The 25,653-nt window shown below is 37.5% G+C and overlaps 1 protein-coding gene across 1 annotated transcript; it reads right to left on the reverse strand.

Moving 5' to 3' along the window:
• Nucleotides 1-2,832: 2,832 nt before the first annotated feature.
• Nucleotides 2,833-20,336, reverse strand: LOC127449265 (GTP-binding protein Rheb-like). The gene is made up of 8 exons (XM_051712586.1): nt 19,834-20,336; nt 19,159-19,230; nt 15,187-15,254; nt 15,014-15,096; nt 10,498-10,554; nt 10,348-10,395; nt 5,537-5,618; nt 2,833-5,371 (listed from the first exon to the last, which is right to left on the reverse strand). The coding sequence occupies exons 1-8, from the start codon at nt 19,883-19,885 to the stop codon at nt 5,279-5,281; spliced, it is 555 nt and encodes a 184-aa protein (XP_051568546.1). The 5' UTR covers nt 19,886-20,336; the 3' UTR covers nt 2,833-5,278.
• Nucleotides 20,337-25,653: the final 5,317 nt, after the last annotated feature.

The following is a 25,653-nucleotide window of genomic DNA, read 5'->3' on the forward strand; positions in this document are numbered from 1 at the left end:
GCTACCTGTTTCATATCATATACAATATAAAATATTACTCATCACCTTAAAAGCACAACATGGTCTTACTCCCCACTATATCACTGACCTTGTCCTTCCTTACTCCCCAGTTCGCACACTTATGTCTTCTGGCTCTGGTTTACTCGTCACTCCTTTAAAGCTGACATAATTTGGGGGTAGGGCATTTAGTGTGACTGCCCCCAAATTATTGTGTCACCACCATTTCATCATGTGACACCACCACAATCTCTGATTTCGCGTAGGGCACCATACAAGCTAGAACTGCCACTGCTTTAAGTAAATATTTCCACATAGACCACTTAAAAAGTGCACCTTGTTTTATCAAGATTTATTAGGAATGTCTTCATTGAAAAAAGTTCCAACAACATTATGGCAGATCCTTTAAAGTTCAGTGGTAATGCATTCTGTGCAAAATCATAAATGATTGACGTCACTCAAAATTGATACTTGAGAGAGCGAAGATAATCCATTTTACACATATATTACTGCTTTGATTTTATGATTCTGCATTTGCACAGCACGTGTTGCAACTATTCTGTCTTACTCTGCTGCAAATCCAGACACATTCAATATTCTGCTACAAGTACAGATTTATCCAGCTGGATCTGATTGGTGATTTTTATTCCCCATGCCTATAAATGGGTGGAAACTTTGGGTGGGCAGAGCTTCCACTATGTTTTGTGACCATGCAATAATAAACTTCTTCCTTAAAATTCTCTTCATTTATTTAAATTCTTAAATAATAATGATACACATTTAAAGAAATAAGAAGCACCCCATAATGGAGTGATTTTAAACATGCATTGATGTGTTGTCGACCATGTGATCACCTCATCTGGAAAAGACCAACCTGTGCCTCACATCTGTGGAGTTATACAGTGCATCCGGAAAATATTCACAGCGCTTCACTTTTTCCACATTTTGTTATGTTACAGCCTTATTCCAGAATGGATTAAATTCATTATTTTCCTCAAAATTCTACAAACAATACCCCATAATAACAACGTGAAAGAAGTTTGTTTGAAATCTTTGCAAATTTATAAATAAAAGAAGAAAAAAAAAAAAACACATGTACATAAGTATTCACAGCCTTTGCTCAATACTTTGTTGAAGCACCTTTGGCACCAATTACAGCCTCAAGTCTTTTTGAGTATGATGCTACAAGCTTGGCACACCTATTTTTGGGCAGTTTCTCCCATTCTTCTTTGCAGGACCTCTCAAGCTCCATCAGGTTGGATGGGGAGCGTCGGTGCACAGCCATTTTCAGATCTCTCCAGAGATGTTCAATCAGGTTCAAGTCTGGGCTCTGGCTGGGCCACTCAAGGACATTCACAGAGTTGTCCCGGAGCCACTCCTTTGTTATTTTGGCTGTGTGCTTAGGGTCGTTGTCCTGTTGGAAGATGAACCTTCGCCCCAGTCTGAGGTCCAGAGCGCTCTGGAGCAGGTTTTCATCAAGGATGTCTCTGTACATTGCTGCATTGTGTGTGCCTTTCCAAATCATGTCCAATCAACTGAATTTACCACAGGTGGACTCCAATCAAGTTGTAGAAACATCTCAAGGATGATCAGTGGAAACAGGATGCACCTGAGCTCAATTTTGAGTGTCATGGCAAAGGCTGTGAATACTTATGTACATGTGATTTTTTTCGTTATTTATTTTTAATAAATTTTCAAAGATTTCAAACAAACTTCTTTCACGTTGTCATTATGGGGTATTGTTTGTAGAATTTTGAGGAAAATAATGAATTTAATCCATTTTTGAATAAGGCTGAAACATAACAAAATGTGGAAAAAGTGAAGCGCTGTGAATACTTTCCAGATGCACTGTATCAGGTAAGGAAAGGACTGAATTTGCATTACAATGTTTCAGTGATGGACTGTGGCAAACTGATTATTGAATAGTTTTATAACAGTTTGTTTATGCCCTGCATTGTGTGAATGAACATAAAATACCAAAATGATGTGGTGACTAGGTGCTATTGATAGGTGAGCTAGCCAACTTTAAGTGAATTTTCGAGCTGACTTTCATGTAGAGCTGCAAATAATGATTATTTTGATAACTGACAATCTAGACATTTTTAGAAAGAACTTTTGAGCATTTAATGCAACTTTCAACCAACAGCTGTGACAAAATACGTAGGTGATCTCACGTGGATTCTCTCAACAGAATGAGGTAGAAAATATATCAGACACTATCAAAAGAATCTAGAAAAACATATATTTTCAATTGTCTGTTGCCACACTGCACATTTTGGATGTTTTACTTTTCTGACAACAAATCAGGTCATGGAGCCTCTACTAAGGAGATGAGTGGAATCAGGTGTGTTCAATAAGGGAAATGTCCAAAATGTGCAGGGTTAGGGTTGGTTACATATCCCTAACCCAAAGGGTCCCTAAGACCAGACTAGCCTACAAGATCAATTGTCAAAAGTGTCACTACTGGACTTTACATGCTAAATTTCCATTCTGTTCCAGTGATCTTAATCTTACATTTGTTTTTTCTCCTCTTTGATCTATTCTGTTTTAGTAACCCAACTCTTAATGTAAAGCCCCCACTAACTAAACACCTTATAGAGTTTCTCTCCGCTAACTAACATTTACATTTTTTTTTTTTTCTTTTTCCCTTGACACAGTTGCTTTTGGTTTGCTCACAGGGGTTATTAAGGCATGGTTATCTATAAAGAGGTTCACTGGGGACATTATGACCTTTTGTTAACCTGCTTTGAAACTAAGTATATTGTGAAAAGCACTATACATGTGAATTGCCTTGACATATGAGATTGTCAACTAAGAAAACAAACAGAACACACATTAACACTTTTATGAATGTTTATTTTTTTTTCCATAAAAGAAAAATTCCATATACAGAAGTCCCTAAAAACTGATGATGGTTGCAAAACTGTTAAACATGAAAAGCCTGGCAGGATGCAAGGACCCTTGGACTTCAGTAGTGCTGCTGACTCGATATAGTATGGGGCAGGAAATCCCTGGAGGGTATTTCTGTCATGTTGCTATTGATGCATCTATTACTTTTAAGGGGTAACTAAATAGAAAGCAGGGAGGTTAATTAAAGATATTAAAAGGGAACACTTTCAGTTGCCTATGTATTATCACTATTAGTCAGAGATATTGTTTGTGGCACTGCTTTTAAATGAAAATCAAGCTCATATGCAGCTCCATAGGGAAAAGTTATTCATCATTAATTAACTGGTCCTTTGCCTATAAAGTATCAGACTATATGCCATCAAAGGTGACACATACAAATACTTATTTCATGAACATTTTCAAATAGTGAGTAAAGGTAAACCTGAAAGAGATTTGAATACTAGTGGAGGAGGACGGGGCTCCATTATAGGATAACCAGGTTATTTTCAGATCCATCAAAGCAAAACAATTCCAGTAAATTAAAAACGGCTGAATCTCACAAAGCTTTAAAGTTGTAAAGACCTGATAATGACATTGTACTGAAGAGGGGTTCACAGGAATACAGTTCTTGTAGGCACTCAGCAGTGTAAAAAACACTCTTAAAGGTGCTGTTTACATCACCATGCAGTACATATACACATTGTTCACACACTCCACTAAAGGGGAATGTTGTGTATAGTGCTATGTCAAATGTACTGGATTTTATGACAGCATCTAAATAAACTTAATTTACATGGACTATTGAATCACATTTTATCCAGATGGTTCCTGAAGAGAAGATGAGTAAGATTTTGGAAGAGGACAAGCTAAAAAAAAAGAAAGATGATAAGCTTGTGTACTGGCTGAAGTCCAGAATTAATCTGAGAAAGTAGGTGATGTTTACAGGTAAGTACCAGTAAGATTAATCATTAAATGTGTCAACATGTTAAAGGGATAGTTCATCCAAAAATGATCATTTTCTCACCCTCATGCCGTCAAAACTTGTATGACATTCTTTCTTCTGCAGAACACAAATATATTTATAAAGATGTATGAGGTGTTTTGTCCATACAATGCAAGTCAGTGAGGTCCAAAACAAAACTCTAAGACTCGAGTGGTTTGATCCATGTCTTCTGAAGCGATACGATCGCTTTGTCACATCTTGACATACGGCTCATTTGGAATACAGGCTAAAACATCCCTAAAACGACCCGAGACAAGCATTTCATCTTGCGCCTGAGTGTGGAAACATCTAACCTGGTAACGTTGTGTCTGGTTTGTGTACAGCGCTCTCTGTATGCGTCAAGCGCAAGAAAGTGTGTCAACGAGCTTCTCTCAGCTGGGCCAAGGAGACTGTGAATTTTAAGACTTATATTCTTATATGGTCCTTAGAAATGTTTGTCTGTTGGCTACCACCCCTGGAGTTCGCTAGTTCGAATCCCAGGGCGTGCCGAGTGACTCCAGCCATGTCTCCTAAGCAACCAAATTGGCCCGGTTGCTAGGGAGGGAAGAGTCACATTGGGTAACCTCCTCGTGGTCGCTATAATGTGGTTTGTTCTCGGTGGGGCGCATGGTGAATTGAGCGTGGTTGCCGCGGTGGATGGCATGAAGCCTCCACATGCGCTATGTCTCCGTGGCAACGCGCTCAACGAGCCACGTGATAAGATGCGCGGGTTTACCGTCTCAGACACGGAGGCAACTGGAATTCGTCCTCCGCCACCCAGACTGAGGCGAATCACTATGCGACCACGAGGACTTAGAGCGCATCGGGAATTGGGCATTCCAAATTGGAAGAAAAAGGGGAAAAATCCCCCCCCCAAAAAAAAGAAAAAAAAAAAGAAATGTTTGTCTGTTTCTCACCCAAAGTGGTTGTCTCACTTCAGAAGACATGGATTAAACCACTCGAGTTGTGTGGACTATGTTCCATTGGCAAAAATACCACATACATCTTTCAAAATGTCAAGATATGTGCTTAGCAGAAGAGAGAATGTCATATGAGTTTGAGACAACATGAGGGTGAGTAAATGATGAGGGAATTTTTATTTTTGAGTGAACTATTCCTTTAAGGTTGAAGGTAACTGAGATGGGATTTTTTTTTTTTTTTTTTAAGTCATACAGTGACATTTGACAGTATTTTAACCTTAAAACGCAAAGCAGCATTTATATTTAATTCACAATACTGACAATATTTGATTTTTGGAATATTTTTTGTTGTTGAAATTAATCTTGAAGAGCATGTGACTGTTCAGGAGGATAAGGTCTGTTACTAAACTGCTGATCCATCAGAATTCATTGCATGGCATCGGGTGGTGATGTTGTCATCTGACTTCGGCCAATAAGTTCACTGCATGTTTTACATCACAGCACACTTCTTTTCCTCAGATGGGGCATTTCCATCTACTTTTTCCATTTCCAGAATAATCCGCTTGAAAACCTCTACAGCGGTCTGTAAAATAAATGAGAATGTATACACTAATATTCACATATGTAACTAATACATGCAGAAATACTGAGAAATAATTAATACGTGCACTAATATTGCAGAAACTTAAGAAACATTAACTCCATGTCTAAGCAGACATTCCTGATCTATGCTACAAAACAATATTACCTGGTTTTCTTTAGCAGATGACTCCATAAAAGCAGCACCCCAAGAGTCTGCTAATTTCTTGCCTTCTTCTGGTTTAATCACTCTAGAAGAAAAATAAAGGAAAAGTAAAAGAGAACATGAGTGGAAAAACGTTGCCTTACTGCCAGTTGCAATCACTGACCTTGATGTTAGAATAAATTGTTCGAGTTACTACATCACGCTTCAACTTTAACATGGCATGTTTTGCAGAGCATGTCAGTCTGATCAATGTATCTTGGCTTAAATTACAATTATGCAACAGTTAGTTCTGGTCCTTTAATCTGCTTGGGTAAGCAGTGTTCCAAGTATGCTAATATTCAGTACAACAGCACTGAGACGCTTCACTGTTTGTATCACTCTGCTCGTATGAATGTAGTGCAGCCAGTTAGAAGTGGGGATTTCGATTCATCCTAGTGAATCAAATCTTTTGAAACCATTCACCAAAAAGATTCTTTGAGATTAGTTCAGTGACCATTTCTGAACATTACATCTTTGCAGCAGCAGGTGGCAACAAATGGCCAATATGCAAAGTTTTTGAATGAATAATTTTTTTGTTCATTCACATTGCTCATGAAGTTTCAGGTTTCTGATTAGTTTAAGTCAAATGAAAGATTTGTTAAAAAAAAACACAATTAATTAAGGAACGCCAATACAGAAATCAGAGTTTAGTCTGAAGCAAACAGAAGTGTTCTGCGCCAGTATTTCCACACTGCAGGATTGCTTAGAGGGGAAGTTTCTCTCACCAGCGAGGGGTTATTTGAAAGTCCAAGCATCTGCAATGTCCCTCATGGAGTGAGTTTCATGAAAGTAGGGTTAGGGTTAGCCCTGTTGGTGTTCTTTCTCTTCTTAATATTACTCTCCTTCTGCCCACAGTCTTATTCGTTTAATTTTTTTGAAACATGCTTTTGTCTATGTTCTGTCCACAGAATGATCCAAAACACTTTAAACAACAGTGCAAACCATTGAAAAGACTGTAAGTCTGTTCCTTTACAGTTTTGCCCATGTCAAAAATCAAATATGGCGCTATAGTGAATACGGTCCATGTGCGTTTGGCCCCCGATGATTGCTGCTTGCGGCTACATTTAGGGATCCAAGCACAGAAGGTGCTGGAACCCTAGTTTATTTGTTAGGAGATTTTTCTTATTATTACTACTTTCTCTTTCTGCCCTAGAGACACCAAACTTGGCAGGACGGTCCCAAACCCCCCAAACTACTCAGGTGGCCCTAGGTGGCACTATAATAAGGCCATTTACAGTTTTTCCTCTGATTCTATGAGTCAAGTGGAACAAAACGTAAGACTTTAATTTCATTTCACTCTATAAAGTTGTTCTGTCATTTTGAGTTTTATGGGAGAAAAAAAAATTGGGTTTCCTTTAAGGAAATTTAGCTTTTTTTACTTAGGGTAAAAGGCCCACTAAGCAATAGTTACAGGGCAACTAATGCAAATAATTTTGAGACAGCAAGATGCTTTTCTAACAAATTAAGATGATGCTCCCTCAAAATAACCACTTCAGAAAAAGTCAATCATTTCCTGTTAATTTCAAACACATTTGGCATTTTATTACATCTCAAGTATTCTATAAACTAATCTCTATTGTGATTAGATGAGTCAATGTGAGCGCACTTTCAACATTTTTATAACAAATCTATTCCCCCACTTTAGAAAAACAATGTGTTTAATTTAGGGCCATTTAGCACCTGCAACAGGGGGACTTTTACCCCAAATACTGTCCTTGCACTTATTGGACAGTTATTGAAAAATGTTTGATTTAATGACTTTAAAACTCAAAATGATAAATAAGTATCTTGTTTCAAAAGGAATGTATTAATTTCAGGGATTTTCATTAGCTACACAGATTTGCAACATTTAAAAAAATATTTACAAAAATTCAATCAAACTGCCTCAAAATCATCCTTTAGACACCACACACAAAGATCTCATGGAAGAGGACAAATGTGCAGTGTAAAGTGACAAACAGGTGTTTAGGAAAGTGCTGCGGTAGTGTTTGTTGCTATTTAGTGTTTTGGGAGAAAATAAAATCAATGGAGCCTTTTACCCCGCAAAGCCTTTAGCCCCGTTGTACCCTACATTTTTGAACTCCTCCCTAGAATGTTGGCAAAATAAATGGCAAAAAAGTACTGTATGTAGTGATGAAATGTCCTGACTGATCTGTTCTTTCATGTTTGCCAGTTTTGGTTGTTCCTCCCCTTTGCTTTCCTCCCCAAACTGCTTGGACCCAGATAATCGCTGCTTGCGGCTATATTTTCTATGTATGTTGTATTGATCCTGTAATATTGTAAAATAAATCATTCTGTTTTGTTGCTGCTACTCCTACAAATCTTCTCCAGTTTTCCCAAATTTGTCTCAAATCATCTTCAGACTAAGCCACACAAAAGTTATATGATGGATTTTTGATTTTGTTAAGGAATTATGTCATAACTAATTTGACAAAGTTGACAAAAAGCAGGAAGTCAGGCCATATCTCTGCAACGCTTTGTCCTATCACAATGGAACTTGGTATGCATCATTACAACTATGTTCTGTGCATACAGGCCATGTTTAGTGACAGCGCCACCTACTTGTCAAGAAATCCCCAAAATTGACTTTTTTAATTCTGAAAACAAAATTGTTTATTTATTTTTTGTATTTCAAACACTTTGGCTGCAGCATTGACAGCACTTTCTCAGACCTTATTCACGCTAGTGACATCTTTGATTTTTAATGGGAATGACAATGAGGCTGTAATTGAAAGACTTACAGTCTCTTCAATGGGCTGTACTGCAGTTTAAAGTGTTTTTAGATTGTTCCGTGGACAAAACATTGAAAAAATATCATTCTAAGTACATTCAGTATACATAGAACTCCAGACAACATGAGTTGTGGAAGATTAGATGTGATCTAGGAGCTTTTTAGGTTTATACCATTTGTGCCATTGAAGAGACTGTAAGTCTTTCCCTCACTGCCTTGTTTTCATTCCCATTAAAAATCAAAGATGGCTCTAGCATGAATAAGGTCTATACTTCGGTGTGCTGACTCTCAACGTGTTAAGTCTCTTTGGCACCATCTGACACTATCGACTCAATGGTGTAGTGTGTAAAGCTGTAGGCTAGAATCCCAAAGGTTGAGAGTTTGAATTCTGCTTGATTGAGTACAATATAGCCAGTTCTGCTGGGCTAAATATTGACCAAGCTGTTTTTGATTTTCACCACCGTTACCGAATAATGCCCTTAAGACAGGCAATTCAATTGCATTCCTAGAGGGCCACGTCCTACAAAGCTTACTTTCTAACTCTGCTCTTACACACCAGCAATTTTCAAGTAATCCTGAAGACCTTGATTAGCTGGTTCAGATGTATTTGATTAGGGTTGGAGCTGAACTCTTCAGGACGTGGCCCTAAGATATCATACCCTTCAGTTAGCTAGCCCAGCATGCTGTCTGTAGATTATTGCTATTTTAGCAGGCAGCAGACTCCAAATTTGGTATGTATCTATGGCTATGTTCATATTTGTAGGCACAGTAGGTAAAGCGCTAGACTGTTGGAAAAGCACCAGGAAAGTGACAATTAGCATAGGCTAGAGACTCTTATGATTGTAACACTGGCCTTTGTCTAGATGGATTGTAACTTGTTTCATTTAAGTTACACAGGTCATTTCAATGTTCTTTAAGGGCAAAATTGCAAAAGATTTGGGCCAACCATTTACTAAAATGACATGCTCTCCCTGTACACAAACTTTAAACAAAATACTCTGTGTGCATGCACATGTCACTTGAGGTACAAAAAAGATGCATTGGCTGTCTTAGCTAATCAGCTGTAAAATAATGCATTGCAGATTTGTTTGTATCTTAAGCAATTCATTTTGGCATTCATATTTTTTTGTAAAACTCACTGATGCGGTGATTTAATAATATTAAATATTAGGCAGATTTTTTTATTTATTTTTGGATTGTTTTAGCTGCAAAATTATAAAGTATCTGCATCATCTGATTATATTGAGCATTTAAATTAAACTTGTCTCGTTTCCCACACATACACCCACTAATTTCAAGACATTGATGTCACGGCTGTGTCATTCACGCTCTCTCAAGACACGCAAAGCACAGGACATTCAGTCTGACTTTCGATTAGTCTGGTTTTTGAGACTGAGTTCTTGCCATACTCACGCCGTGCTGCTGTAGTCAAGTACACGATCGGCCAAGCAATAGACTTGTTCACATAACTCTGACGTTTACCAAAGTGTTTACATTTAATTTCCCCTGCCACCCCATGAGCCCTACACATGCTCTTAGTTTTGCTCATACATGGCACGGTCTAGGGAAAATGCCTCTAGATGTAGGTAAATTTGTGCCACCTTGGTAACTCTGCACGCTGGTGTGTACATGTTGACTGATCTTAACTGACTGAAGAACGTTACTGGAATTATCTGTCCGCCTCAAAGTAGGTGGGGTCTGGGTCAAACCCACCGATGATGTGGACCAATGGCAGTATGCTGGTTCCTAGCTGGTACTAAGTTTTCTTGAGAGTTTGTGCTGGTTTTGAACCACTGAAACAAATGCAAAAAAACACTTCTCTTGGGCCAGATTTAGTTCGAAATTCCATCACACTAGTTTGTTCTTCGATTTCTCTAGGAGTATGTCGCAGCCTTTAGGAGTGTGGGTGAATACATTTGTAAATCTGAAATCTATGTTTTCCTCATTTCACTATGGAAAAAATTAAGGTTCCTGAATAAAATACATTTTTCATTCATAAAGTAGTTTGTTGTATTATTGAACAGTCACTATATAATATTCTTACCTTTCCATGTGAAGATCTTTTTTGTTCCCAACTAGTACAGTAGGTACCCTAGGTAAATATAAGTAACATTTATGACCACATGTATAATATTTATGACAACATTTTTGAGACACTAAAAAAAAGTGTAGCACAGATATTAACCACACTTACTGTATCTTTCCAACCATATCAAGAAGCTTGTCATGTAGAACCTGCACAACTTCAAAACTGAAAGCAGATTAAGTGATGTTTAGTCTTTAAATCAGCATCTAGGCCCTTACACAGTACACAGTCATATCACAATCTCAGACAGCACTACTCCAAATGCATTTTTTGCGGCCTGAGTCATGTAGTCATCAGACATTTAGGATATTTATCAATATCAAATGTGTATGAATTATGAGGTGTCCAATTGCAAGAGTATTTATGGCAGTTCTCTATATCGCTGAATCACGAGTTCAGTTAGAAAGAAAAAAACTGCAAAAGGATGTAACGGATGAATAAAACAAAGAATATATGATTATAGCTGATGCTTCATGAGAGCAGCGGTCAGTCTGCATTCGTGTTCATAGAAACAGTATGTACGCAGCCGCGGTCTGTGACAAACATTTGTGCTCTCAATCTCTCCTGAGTCACTCATCACAGCATGGATCTGTGCCGAACCCATTTTAATAGCTCAGAGATATATGCAAACCATGATATCAGTTGGCCTACTAACAGAAAAAATAGTTTATGCTGAAATAGCAGCATTGTGCCTCAGCTTTCTGATCAGCAGTTATAGAAATACTCAAACCAGCCCGACTGGCACCAACAATCATGCCACGCTCACATTTTTTCCCCATTCTGATGGTTGATGTGAACATTAACTGAAGCTCCTGACCTGTATCTGCATGATTTTATGCACTGCACTGCTGCCACACGATTGGCTGATTAGATAATCGTATGGATGATTGTTGGTGCCAGATGGGCTGGTTTGAGTATTTCTGGGATTTTCACACACAACAGTCTCTAGAATTTACTCAGAATGGTGTCAAAAACAAAAAACATCCAGTGAGTGGCAGTTCTGTGTATGGAAACACTTGTTGATGAGAGAGGTCAACAGAGAATGGCCAGACTGGTTTGAACTGATAAAGTCTACGGTAACTCAGATAACCTCTCTGTACAATTGTGTTGAGAAGAATATCATCTCTGAATGCTGTTCTGAGATGCGGGTTGGCGCTGTTTTGGCGGCACGAGGGGGACCTACACATTATTAGACAGGTGCTTTTAATGTTGTGGCTGATCGGTGTATATTCAACAGTTAGTTGTGGTCCTCGAATCTGACTGGACGAGAGATGTTCCATGAATACTGATGGTCTCACACCATCATCACTCGGGCGCTTCACTTGTGTATCCCTCCGCTTGTGTTCGTGCCATTCTAAACTACAGTGTAAGAGCAGTGCAGATGTGAAAAGAGCTAAATATGTCTCTTTACATTTATTTTTGTGACATCACAGATTTTAGCCAGCAGGTGGAGGCAAAAGACCATTTGTGTGTGTAAATTAGCCAGCTGAGTTGGTGTGCATTTAGTCAGTGGCAGCGCTGTCAGTCAGTCAGTATTTTTATTCATTGGCACTCTTTGATTTCTCTGATTACTACTACACTACTAAAGCTGGGAAATAGCTTTAAACAGCTTTAAACGAACAACTTAAGCATTAAGGCTCTTCACAGCTGAGAGACACAACAGACTGATTACTTACAAAAATTCAAGGCGCTTACCTCTTACCGGAGTTTCCACTTCGGAGAGAAAATACTGTTCAAAATGGCGGAGGAGATTGCGGTTTCTATAGTGAAAGACTCTTGCGCACTGGCTACCGCGAAATAGGGAGGAATACCCCGGTTGGACGGCTATTTTTCCACTGAGAAAATAGGAAAATAGTCAGAAAGCTGACTAACACACTACAACATTTCAGCTTGGGAGTAGCAGCAGACAGACACAGATAATTGCACACGGTCTCTCTTGCTCTCTCTCACTCACACATTCACACACACACACACACACACACACACACACACACACACACACACACACACATCCTTGTTTCTCCAATAACTTGTTATAAACAGCCCAAGCAGTGATACTAGTTCTAAAGTGACGTTTTTGAGAGGCCAGGATAATTTACCCGAGGGGGCATTTGAAATTTTGAAGGGGGCACAGATTTGTCACTTTACCCTAAGATGTAACACTGCTGAAAATGAAGTTTTTTTTCCCCCCAATACCTTCGCTGTCATCCGAAACAGCGCGCGTCATGGCTTTGATAGATTTGCACATGCATAAGCTCAACTGAAACATCACCAAACATTCGAAATAAATAAAATCTGTAAAAATGAAAACGATTTGACAGTTACAATTTTTATGCTCATTTTCTCACAAGGCAAATGTTAAATAAAAAACTAACAGTAACTAATATGACTAATAAGAGAACTATAACATTACATTGAATAAAAACTGGATTGAGGCTTGCGAACCACAATAACCTAAACACCTCCTAAAGCAGAGCGCATGATATATGTTCACTTCCTGGTGTTGTGAAGCAGAGGCCGCAGCCAGAAGACGCTTCTTTATCCCTTGCCTGTACATGTGTCTGAAATCGTGGCATGACAGCACTTTAAAATATGGCAAAAATATACAAAATAAACAAAGTGAAATCCAAAAATGTTTGTCTAATAAATATCTAATCAAATGATCCTCTGGAGCGCACACTCCAAAAAATTGCCTATATTTAAGATTTATATGTTTCAATGTCATAACAAATTAAATAAATAAAAACTTTTTTTTTTTTTTACTTAATTCAATCTGATGGAATTTGTTATGATTTTTTTTTTGAGTGCATGAAATTTCTATCCGTTTATCAACCTAAATAAAACAAGACAACTTCACTTATATTCATAAACAGAACACAACAATAGGTCTAGTAAACGGCTGGACTCACAATTAGAAGAATTGAATGCGCCTCTTGTACTTATGCTTGCACTTTTTTATTACATCATTTAGTTAAATCCTTATTCTAGTTAAATTCCTTTTCTTAAATCCATTTCCTTCTTTTATCCTTTGAGCTCTGACTGAATTATATGGCAGACAATATTTTTCTAATTAAGAGAGCAGTCAATTGATAGTCACCTTTCACCTGTTTACATTCTGAATTCATGATGCTATTGAGCTAAGAACACGCTACACGCGAACATAATATGTGCCGATCACATTATAGCTAGCGATAGTCACCTTTCACCTGAAACGTTCAAGTACTCACCACAAATAATTTAAGAATTAGTTTGCTTTATTTAATTTATTTTACAGTCGAGTTGAATATTCAGGCTGTCAAAAAAAGTCTAATTTAAAAGATAATAACAGAACAGTGGTCTGGCTGAGCGGGCACTGCCATCACCTCCTTTGCTGTGATACTGTGTCATGTTTTACATTTGTATAATAACTTGCAGAGGTTACAAATGTTTAGAATTGCACGAATGTGAAAACATGGAACGCTTGGTTTCTCAATGTATGTGAAACGTTCTGAGACAGGCTACCCGTATGTACCCATTAGATAACATTTCAGTCTTTTGCAGTTAATAAAGGCAACATCTTTTATTTTGAGCCTTACGAGGAAGGATCGGGAAATTAGTCTGATGACACACTCTTAAGGTAACTTACTGGCCAAATAAAAAGCACATTAAAATCATTGCTATATTCACGATATTGCTACATTCTATATTGCCAGCAAAACGTTGTGAATATATTATGAATATCCTATATATCGCCCAGCCCTCATCAATTCCATTCTAAATCAAAGAGAGTCCCCAGAGAAGGATGCGCTCTCATGAATAATGTGGAGATGTACAAAGACATGTACGTACCAATAACAACTGAACTCACATTTAGTCACATTAGTGACGTTCCTTCAAATGTATGCATGCTATGAGCTTTTCCCACAATGTGAAAAACATGTATATCTGGGTAGTGACAAAAAACGTGTTTTGGTGTTTCATGACCCATTAAACAACTAAATATTTCCTGATGACCACAGTGGGGACTCTGACTAGCCCAAGAATCGGAGTCGACTCTAGTAGATGAGTCGACTCTTGTTTAAATGACTTTGAGCAAATCACAATGTCCTGTTTAAAAAGACACAAACTAGTGAATTAGTGTTCTCAAGAACCAATCACATATCTAAGATCGTAAACCTGCAGGTGTGACACTCATTCATTATATAGTGTGTCTGATGCTGCGTATGGCCTTTTAACATGTTGTTTTTTATAGATTTTTTTGCAGATGCACACAGCAAACAATCTGGTATTTGAGTATGTCACTTGGGAGGACACTACCCCCTAATGCCCACTCCTGGCAATGGACCCAAATCTTGACCCTGTCCTGATCAAAAATAACTGACAATCTGAGTCGACCTTTGGAATCAAACACCCCTACTTACTGACGGTAATGGTAAATAATTTAATTTTTTTTTGGCAGATTTCCTTCTGCGAGTATTAATTCAGAAAAATGAGACAACCATTCAAGTTCATGTTTATTTGCATTATTACAACATTAACCTGTCAACAATGAAAATGAAATGACCAAAATAGTCATGTAACTGAAATGTTTAAATGTGTGGTATAACAACAATTAAAATAAAATAAGGGGGATATAAAAACTGACCTTTTCATTGAAGTGACTGAGTACACCAAAACGTAGCCATGAATATCCATAGAATGAGATTGAGGAAAGATGGAATACTCATCCTAAAGGGGGGGTTCAGAGAAAATCACTCATTAAAATTAAATGACAAAGAAAACTTTAACTCCATAATCCAGACTGATCTGCTGTCTTACCTGCCCAGCAGTGTCAACTAACTGGAGATTGAAGTCCTGGCCATTGATGGACACCATTTTATTAAAAGCTTAAAAGACAAACAGAAATGTATGAGCTATAAATATTCAATATGGCATTGTATGCAAAACATCAACTAATATGACATTAAAATGTACTATCAATGACTGTATGCCTCATTGTATGAGTAGAATTCACATGAGGTCAGTAAAAGAAAATGTTTTAACCAATCGATGATGATATAAAGTAATATATATGCAGATTAAAATGTTTTGTCATGTTTACATTCTGAATTCATGATGCTATTGAGCTAACAACACGCTATACGCGGACATATTACACTCTGTTATTGTAATTTATGATGATGTTTAAATTGGGTGTATAAAAGAGTGTTAATGGGGGAAAACACAAAAGAATGATGATAAGAGACGCAGATGTGTGAATGGCTTTCGCTGCAGATATTTAAGTAGGTTTGATTCCTTTTGTAGACATGACATGTTCTTGTAAAATGTCTCTACGTGAACGATCGTACAGATGTAGGTAAATTGGCACCAGCTTGCTAATAACGCTACACGCCGATGTGCTCATGTTGACTGGTCTTAACTGACTGAAGAACATAAACAGTGTTGCTAGATCTTAAAAGAGAAACAAGCCACCAGGTCAGGAAATACAAGCCCAAAATAAGCAACTTGCCTCACCAAATCGAGCGAAAATAGGTGACTTGAATTTTGTGGCATGGGGCATTGGGGGGGGGGGGGGGTGGTATGTTCATAGGGTTAGGTAGATCAGCATTAGGTAGCCTGTTTGGACTAAATGCCACATGTGGGCAGATTATATTTGGTTAAACCTTGTTTTTTTCTTGGTGGTGCTGGGGCTTGAACCCCTGACCTTCTGATCAGTAACCCAGAGCCTTAACCACTGAGCCACCACTGCCAAGGTGGGCAAATAATTTAAATTACAGGTCTGCTTCCCCGCCAAACTCCAGTCAAATCAAATCTGTATTAATGCATCATATCTAGCATTAGCTAAGAGAGATTCTTCATCGAAAAGAGGTCACACACCTTATGTAGGGTTAAATCCTAAATTGAGTATACTTCTTGAAGTTCAAATTAAAAGGTAGCTTATCCTGTGGAGTTTAACAAGTTGTTTACATTCTTGAGGTTTAATAAACATGTGAAATGCTATTGTATATTGTGATAAACATTGATATCAAACAATATGAAAAAAACAAACAAAAAAACAATCATGCTATGTTTGGCCATATTGCCATAGAGTGGCTTCTTTCTTTTTTCTTTTTATTTTTTTTAAATAAATCTTTCTTTTTCTCCCCAATTTGGAATGCCCAATTCCCAATGCACTCCAAGTCCTCATGGTGATGTAGTGACTCGCCTCAATCCGGGTGGCGGAGGATGAATCTCAGTTGCCTCTGCGTCTGAGACCGTCAATCTGCGCATCTTATCACGTGGCTTGTTGAGCACGTTACTGCGGAGACGTAGCGCGTGTGGAGGCTTCACGCTATTCTCCACGATCCACACACAACTCACCACGCGCCCCACCGAGAGCGAACCACATTATAGTGACCACGAGGAGGTTACCCCATGTGACTCTACCCTCCCTAGCAACCGGGCCAATTTAGTTGCTTAGGAGACCTGACTGGAGTCACTCAGCACACTCTGGGATTCGAACTAGCGACTCCAGGTGTGACAGTCAGCCTCAATACTGACTGAGCTGCTCGAGAGTGGCTTCTTTACCGCATTTGTGCTATGTGTAATTTAGAATTAAAAGTAAAACTAAATTTTTTGATGTTTTTGATCAACAATTGAATGTAAAGAGTACAAAGGATATTAAAAGTCATTATTCAATGACAAATGGATTGCGCCAACGATCTCGTCTTTGGACACACATCACACAGAATGATTCTAACCAAACTTTTACTCTTTTAAGTTCACTGGGCTCCAAAAAAATTTTTTTTAAAAAAATGATGATGATGATGATGAATAGTGGACCCAATATAGACCCTATCACAAAGTGGACAATAACAGGTGCAAAGTGGACAGGTACAATGTGAATACAAAGACAACAAAAAAGCAGTGTTTTTCCTCTCTCTGTTTCACTATATTATTTATTTATTTATTTGTTTGTTTGTGGCTTAAGTGAAAAAAGGTCTGAGTTTGGTTATTTCTAAAAGGACTCAAGTGTGAACCCTCAAAGAGTGGCCCATAACTATTTATTGCATTTACATTTATTCATCTGGCAGACGCATTTATCCAAAGCGACTTACAAAAGAGGAATATTATAACATAAGTAAATCACCTAAAGGAGATGTGGTACAAAAAATGCTGCATTACAAAGTTTCAATTTCATCAGAAAAATACTAACCAAGACAGATTAGATTGCAACAAGACATATATTAGGGTGGGGTGGAATAATAGGGTTCAAAACAGTTACTATGAATGAAAACTTTAATACAGTGAAAAAGACTCTATTAGCTAATGTGTGCTTCTGAATCGCTTGCACCTTTATTAGCAACTGACACATAAGTGCCAGCTTTACATGTCATACATTCTGCTTCCCACGGATCTCGACCTGGACGAAAGCATGGGAATTGTTTGTGCAAATCTTCTGTAAATGTGCACTTTCGTTTGGGCATCGTTTCCACTCCGCTGTCATTTGCTGCTGCTGTCAAGCAACTGTTTGACGCCGAACACAACAGCGCTTTGCACGTTCGCGGCGAGATTGACAGGCAGGAATTTGGCCAATAGTTGCAGCAAGCCTCTTATAATCGACCAATTGGTGTGCGAGAAGGCGGGACTTACAAAGAGGGGTTAAAGCGATGCAAATATGCGCGCACACACAATGAAGTATTAGACCAGATGCACATCATAACACAACTGAAGCCGAATCCCGGACATTTTCGCAAATTTAGAAATCCTGGCCGGATGCTTTTTTAAGGTCCGAAAAAGAGGACATGACCGGGAAAAAGAGGACGTATGGTCACCCTACATATATACACCGATCGGCCACAACATTAAAAGCTCCTGCCTAATATTGTGTAGGTCCCCCTTGTGCCGCCAAAACAGCGCCAACCCGCATCTCAGAATAGAGATGATATTCTTCTCATCGCAATTGTACAGAGCGGTTATCTGAGTTACCGTAGACATTATCAGTTCAAATCAGTCTGGCCATTCTCTGTTGATCTCTCTCATCAACAAGGTGTTTCCATCCACAGAACTGCCGCTCACTGGATGTTTTGTGTTTTTGGCACCATTCAGAGTAAATTCTAGAGACTGTTGTGTGTGAAAATCCCAGAAATACTCAAACCAGCCCGTCTGGCACCAACAATCATCTAACGGTGCACTTTCCTGTGTACGGTGTCAAGTTTCAACATTTACGAAATAGATATTAAAATGAATAAATGTCTATTTTTCCAGACTGTTGTATTAGTATTTATTTATTAATCACCTTATTAATTGTAGATACAGTTATTGAATATTGTCATTTACATAAGCTAAATATATCATTAATGAAATCTTGTTTTATTACGTATCTTATTTCAGGGGGGATATCATTTATTACAGCTGACAGTTACGAGCAAACAAGGTTTGAACAAGATCAAATTGAAGTTCACGGCTTTTTAACACTTCTGTGTACAAATGTGAAGGCTGCTTATTGGCTCAATACAGGTAAACGTTATATTATGCGACTATGCATTACGTTACGGAAAGCTTACGACCTACTAGTTAAGTCTTGCCTTAAGAACAGGTGGTGCAACCAAATTAAGCACTGACTTAGTTATAAACTAACTAACTAGTAGTTACTAAGCCCTTAGTGAGAACTTTACGTCTCAACTTAAGTGAGACTTTACGCACAGCTGGTGCAACCCTACCCAGGAGGTTAAAACAGGGTTTCATCTTAGAAACATGCAAATCATGAATTATAATAATAGAGTGTAAATAAAGTATTCTAGTACTCACTGTTTTCAATGGTAGGGTCGTAGGAATCTACAAACTGTCCTTCTACAAACTGTATTGTAAGAGAGGATTTTCCTGTTGTAAAAACATAAACAACAACAACCAGATCATTAAAATACTACAGTCAATTATTATAAATAGCAATTAAACAACAACAACTGTGGCAACTACTTAATGGTGCTATTGTACAGCATAAAATACATTCAGGCATAATTTCATCTAAGTATGTTATTATTAGTACCCCATGAAGATATGTAATACTTAAAGTGACCAAGAGTACTTATTTATACAGCAAAGTGTGCATGTTATATCTGAAAAGGGAAGATTTTCAACACTACAAATAGTCCACATGGGCCTGAAATAGGACGAGTCACTCCTGTGCCCTTTTACTGTGACTCCTGCTTAAGCAGCTGTTAAATACAGTTTAAAAAGGATCAGGGATGAAACTAAAAAAAATAGAGATTACATTTTGGTAAATGACTATGTAGAACACGTGCGTTATTCATGAACTTCCCCGTTATAGAAATGCACGTGCATGTAAGGAACTTTTGAAATGGATCATCGATATAAACGCTAGAATTAAATTAATTAAATAACTGGAAATAAAAAAAATATCTTAAAAGCTCAAATAAATGTGACGACACAGCGGAAATAACTCCAAACGCTTTAAACACTCACCGACTGAACGGTATCCCAATACAGCAATCTTCCTGTATTTAGGCTGAGGCATTATTATAATAATTATTATTATTATTCTTTGAGTTGAATCTTTGAACACCTGAAGGTTAAGAAACGCTTATGTGAAACTATAGTGGCCTATCACGTGATGACAACAAACTTCTCCAGAAACACCGTCATTATAGTTTCGGGCTAAAAAAAACGAACTTTTCGATTAGTATGATCAAAATACTTTTCTTTAGTACTTTACAAGTACACTTTTAAGCATATAGTAACGTCTTAAAACTACCATGAACGAGTTTAATAGCGTATTTCCTGCGGTGGCGTGTCGGAGAGCGACAAACAAAGAAGTTTCGCGACACTGATGACGAAGCTCGACCACTCGGGAATGTGTTCTCGCGGGTCACATCGGAAGCGAATCGACTGGTAGCAATTTAATTTAGTAGCCGTTCATTATTACATCCACGACTAATTTAATCCTCCGATTAAGGTTTTCCGTGTTCGTCAACTTTGTCCAGTTAAGAAAGCATTAATAATCACTGTTGTAAAGAGTGGGATGGCTAATGTAGGAAGATGACTGAGCAAGTTCTTCACGGTTTAGTGACGTCATGCACAATAAATACAATGCAGAGAACATGTGAACCTGTGAGAAATCGCACATACCAGTTAAAAATATGCTCACGCATGTTTAAAAGTGAGTTTATAAATCATCAATGCTAACAGTGGATGTACATCTGTTAAGGAAGCCCTATTATTGCTATGAGGTATATTGACCTTATTCACGCTAGCGCCATCTTTGTAATGGGAATGACAATGAGGCTGTGAGGGAAAGACTTGCAGTCTCTTCAATGAGCTGTACTGCAGTTTAACCCTTGTGCGTCGATTAAACAAAGTTACTCAGAGGTCCTTCGAGGACAAAAATGTCCGCGTCAAAAAACTGCCATAATAATATTATATATTAATATTATTTTCCACTTTCACTGACTTAGATTTTTTTTAACCAACATCAGTCCTGATCATGACTACAAAATATTCATTAATTTAACCCTTTAAATGCCAGTTTGGTTATATAATGCCACTGTTGTTTTTACACACACACATACAAAACACACTCTGACATCCATACCAACACACCCACACAATTTTAGCTGCATCATTTATTCAATTGTCCTGCAGTGCTCTATAATACAGCAAACAGAGAATAGGGAAAAAGCTTGTATTTGCTCCATAGGATAAACATGAGAAAAATGGCGCCATCTGGTGGAAAATATAAAAAATTTAAATTTTGAAGCCAGGGCTCCAGAATGAAAGCATAATATCATAGAATTCATGATTTTATGCTTTAATGGCACTGGGATCAAATATTGCAGTTTTAATGGGTTTCAGTGGGGACATTTTTGTCCTGAAGGTCCTGAGTGTAACTATTGTGTGTACACAGTGTATTATAGATGTATTATAGGAACTGAGCTTGAAATATCAAAATTCCCCCCAAAAATACACACCTTTGCCAAAATGTATGCTGTTGGCATTAACACAGAGAAAATGATCGAAAAAACAAAAATGAAAAAGACAAAAATGTCTCGAAGGTTGCACAAGGGTTAAAGTGTTTTTAGATTGTTCCGCAGACAAATCATTGATAAAATATCTGTCCAACAACATTCAGTATACATAGAACTCCAGACAACATGAGTTGTGGAAGATCAGATGTGATCAAGGAGTTTTTTACAGCTTTATACCATTTGTGCCATTGAAGAGACTGTAAGACTTTCCCTCACAGCCTCGTTTTCATTCCCATTAAAAATCAAAGATGCCGCTAGCGTGAATAAGGTCTATTGGGTTTAAAATAAGTAGTTTTTTATTGAATAACAATATGTAGACAGAAAATGTATAAACTCACATTATAAAGCGTTTTCATTTACTGTAATATTTATTGCATACCATTGTTGCATTGGTGTTGAGCCTAGGAGGAATTAATGTAACATCATACTTTTAACTTAACTGTTTGAATTTCAAATGGGTTTATATTTAATTCACACAGGTATTAACTACTGTTTGACAAATATTTAGTCATTTTTAGGCTTAATGTTTTCTGAATAAATGAGAAAAGATTAAAAAAGCATTATTATTATTCCTGTTCTTCCCAAATAATCTGCCTAAATTTTATGCAACATATATATCCTTATAAAACATAAGTAAATGATAATATACAGTCAGCTGGTTGTTATCGTACAATAAACCCCGATGGGAAGTGGACAAATAAATAAATACATGGACATAAAATATTGGTTTGCGTTGAAATTATGTAATTTGAGAAGATAGAAATCGCTGAACAGCTGGAATCAACCTGGAATCAACAGAGTTCTGTTGGTGTTTATTTTGTAAATAGGACTGTCTGACTTCTCGTTATTCCACCTATTATAAGAATACTTGCCGAATAAACAAATAAATGCACATGAAACATTGATTTGAGTTGAAATTATTTTATTAGCTTACTTGTAGAGATTGCACAGTGATCCGAGAAGCAGGAGAGACGGCTCACAGAACCCAGATGAGCATCAGATACGTCTAAATTCCCCAGATGTGCGGTTGTTACAGAGCAATATCTGACCACTGGATAGCACCAGTGACCAATCAGAATAGAGTATTCCAGACAGCCGTGTAATAAGAATAATTAATTAATAAGCAAACCAAAAGATATGTTGTTATGGTGAACTTATAGTAGATACAGTATAATAGCAAATATAGTTAAGTGCAAATATATTACTACTATTAAATTCTCAGGTCATTACATTTTAAAGCAGTTGGCCCTTTTCAATTTTGACATGTTACAATATTCGTAAGAATAAGTTTGTGGAAAACTAAAGATGTGGGGTATATTGCCAAAAATGGACGAGGCTGTCAGAATGTGGTACGCATTTAAAGACCCCATGAAATTAAAATGAAAGTTTTGCTGGTTTTAGTCTATATCAACTAGATTTAAAGTCATCTACGTATTTCCACCAGAAATACTCATAAACGTTAATGAGTTTAACGTATTTATATAGATTAATATAAATGTCCATTGGTGTAGATAAGACGGAAGATGGCAGGGGGCGAGGAGCCTGCCCCCTGGACTGCGGACAGGGACCTAGCTGGTGGTGGTGGGGCGGTGGAGTCAGCGTACATGTCAACACAGGTAAGGTTGAGAAGATCTGTGGAACGAATGCAGTAATGTGACAGGATGATGCAAATGAATGAATGGGTGACGCAACCACTTACTACTGTGAGTCTTCATGGTCCTAAATGTTGACACAATTATTGGTCAGAAAATATAAGGAAATTGTTAAGGAAATAAATCAAAAAAGCAAATGTTACTAAATCAGGAGAAGTGTTTGAAAATGTTCATATTTGTTAGAGAGATAATAAACAGAGAATGGGAAGAGCAGGGTGGAAAGGCTACAGAAAACAGCAGAGAAGAGATTCCAGGTGAGAAAGAGAACACAGCGGATTGTGGCAAAACAACTACAATCCTTTGAGGAAGGACGTCCCATTCAGTTGCTTTTAATATGATTTGCCATTGTCTATAAGTTCCAAGGTAAACAAATATGCATGGAGTTTGTCATTGCCATCAACCGAACAGTAAAGCATGCCCCCAGACCATGTCAAAATGTGTTTTTTATTACTATGTTATCTTCCAAAGCTAAGGGTTTACCAACAACATCCCATCAAACTACATTTGAAAAACTTTGTTTTATCCAACGTACTTTAAACGGCAGCTGTCAGTTTTTTTCAACGTTGCAGAAACATGACTTTTTCTAACCCTTACTTAAGAAAAATCCTCCAGATAGTGCAAGATGTTTGATTTCTCAACATCTACACATTTGAGTTCTTCCCAACATTGACTGTATGATGCTGAAAAAATATGATCTTTTATCTCTTATATTTGTATAGATTCGGAAAAGGGTGTGTAAACTTAGGAGACAAAATGCTATGCAAACTCATGCACTTAACGGTATATCTTAGTCTGAGGAGAACATAATCTGCAAGTCGACAGTCGTAGAGAAGTCTGGTGTGGTCAAGGTGGAGCTGGAACAGGCTTCTGTCCAGGCTGACACAACATCTCCTGTGTTTTCTATGTCCTCGTGTACTGGAGGCTTACAGCACTCCTGAAATACAGCCAATAAAATCCAACCCTAACCCTAAACATCAATAACGATTATTATGAATTTAACCCAAGGCTTTAACATTTATAATATGCTCGTTTTTAGCCCCTGTGGTGAACATTAGTGCAGAACTTCAGGATTGAAATTTAAATGGTGAAGAGTCTCAGGAAGGCTACATTTATTACAGTTACCAAATTCATGTTTGCCAGTAATGTAAAGAGAATGATTGAGTGCAGACTGTGCAATACTGATTCAAGATATAACTGTATTATTTCTTCTCTTGCCATAATTAATCCTCTCATTACAAACTTGTCTTTGAGTATTTTTGAGATGATGTCCCATTTTTCCTTGTCTTACCTCTCTTGTCACATCCCCTTAACAACCCCTTTAATTAATTCTTTGACTTCTGATTGACTCAGTAATGCATTGATGTCCATTTTTTAATGTTTAAGAGCCTGCTTAGCCATTTTATCCACCTCATTTCCCTTCACTATGAGCAGGTACCCATAAAAAGACAAGTATTATTCTAAGCTGAATACAGTATTCAGAATAGAATATCTTGCCAAGATAAGGATTTACTACTTAATAAACTTGTAAGTGCTAAATATAAGTTGAAACAAATCAGATTCATTTCACCCACTGAAGAGCCAACGGAATAGCTACAGTATAATGTATGTTGTATAAACTGATTAATGATTTGTTGTCCTTATAGCAATTTCATACTGAAGATGGGGAATGAACACTGCTGCAACTGTATGCCCAGAATCAGGGTCTTTTGAACCATCAGTGTAAACTTGCAATCAAAAAAGCTGAATTTCTTGTCCAAATACTGCTGCACTATTATATCCTTAGTTTATCATTAATAAAATTCAACAGCTGGAGATCAACTGATGGCATTGGGAAAAGCCAAGGGGGTGAAACTGACACAGACACAGTTGGGCAAATATATCAGTGTTATACTGTGCAGTATATTGCTACATGTTGAGCCTCTTTATTTGCAGTCCATCCAAAGCTAACGAATTGAGTGTACTCATACTCCCAGCACTCCTTCAATACCTTCTTAACAGAATGATTATTACCTTTTATAGAAGTCAAATATAAAATTTTTAATCAGAGTCTATGAATGTCCGAAGGCATTTCTCCCATTTCCACTTGTAATACTGATACAGGTGACAACCTGAAAGCACCACAGCATATTCTCAAAGCTTCAGATTGAATAATATTGACCTTTTTAACCAATGATTTTGATACTGAGCTAAATATACAACTGTAGATCTAATCAAAACTCAATAAATTCTCCTTAGAGAATGACGTTTAGGATGCCAGCCCACCCCTGCCAAGCACTGCAAGACATTTATTCCTTTCTTATATTTGTCTGCAATCTGCTGAATATGTATACAAAATGTCAGTTTAGAATCCATCCACACCCTCAAAAAACCAAATCACTGATACTCGTTCGAATATCTGATCATATCAATTTAACAGCTGTTCTGCTGATATGATTTATTCTTTTCCTTTATTTATTGCTTTATACCTCCCTTTTTTCTTTCTCCTCTCTGCCCAGTAGGTGGCGATATGCACGAACAATGTGGATTGCAAAAAAGAAGGTCTCTGCGGAACAATAATGGGCATTAGGGATGGGCGGATCGATCCTAAAGTATCGATACTTCTGATACTG

Source organism: Myxocyprinus asiaticus, chromosome 12, assembly GCF_019703515.2.
Source record: "Myxocyprinus asiaticus isolate MX2 ecotype Aquarium Trade chromosome 12, UBuf_Myxa_2, whole genome shotgun sequence".
In the NCBI taxonomy this organism is placed as follows: Eukaryota; Metazoa; Chordata; class Actinopteri; order Cypriniformes; family Catostomidae; genus Myxocyprinus; species Myxocyprinus asiaticus.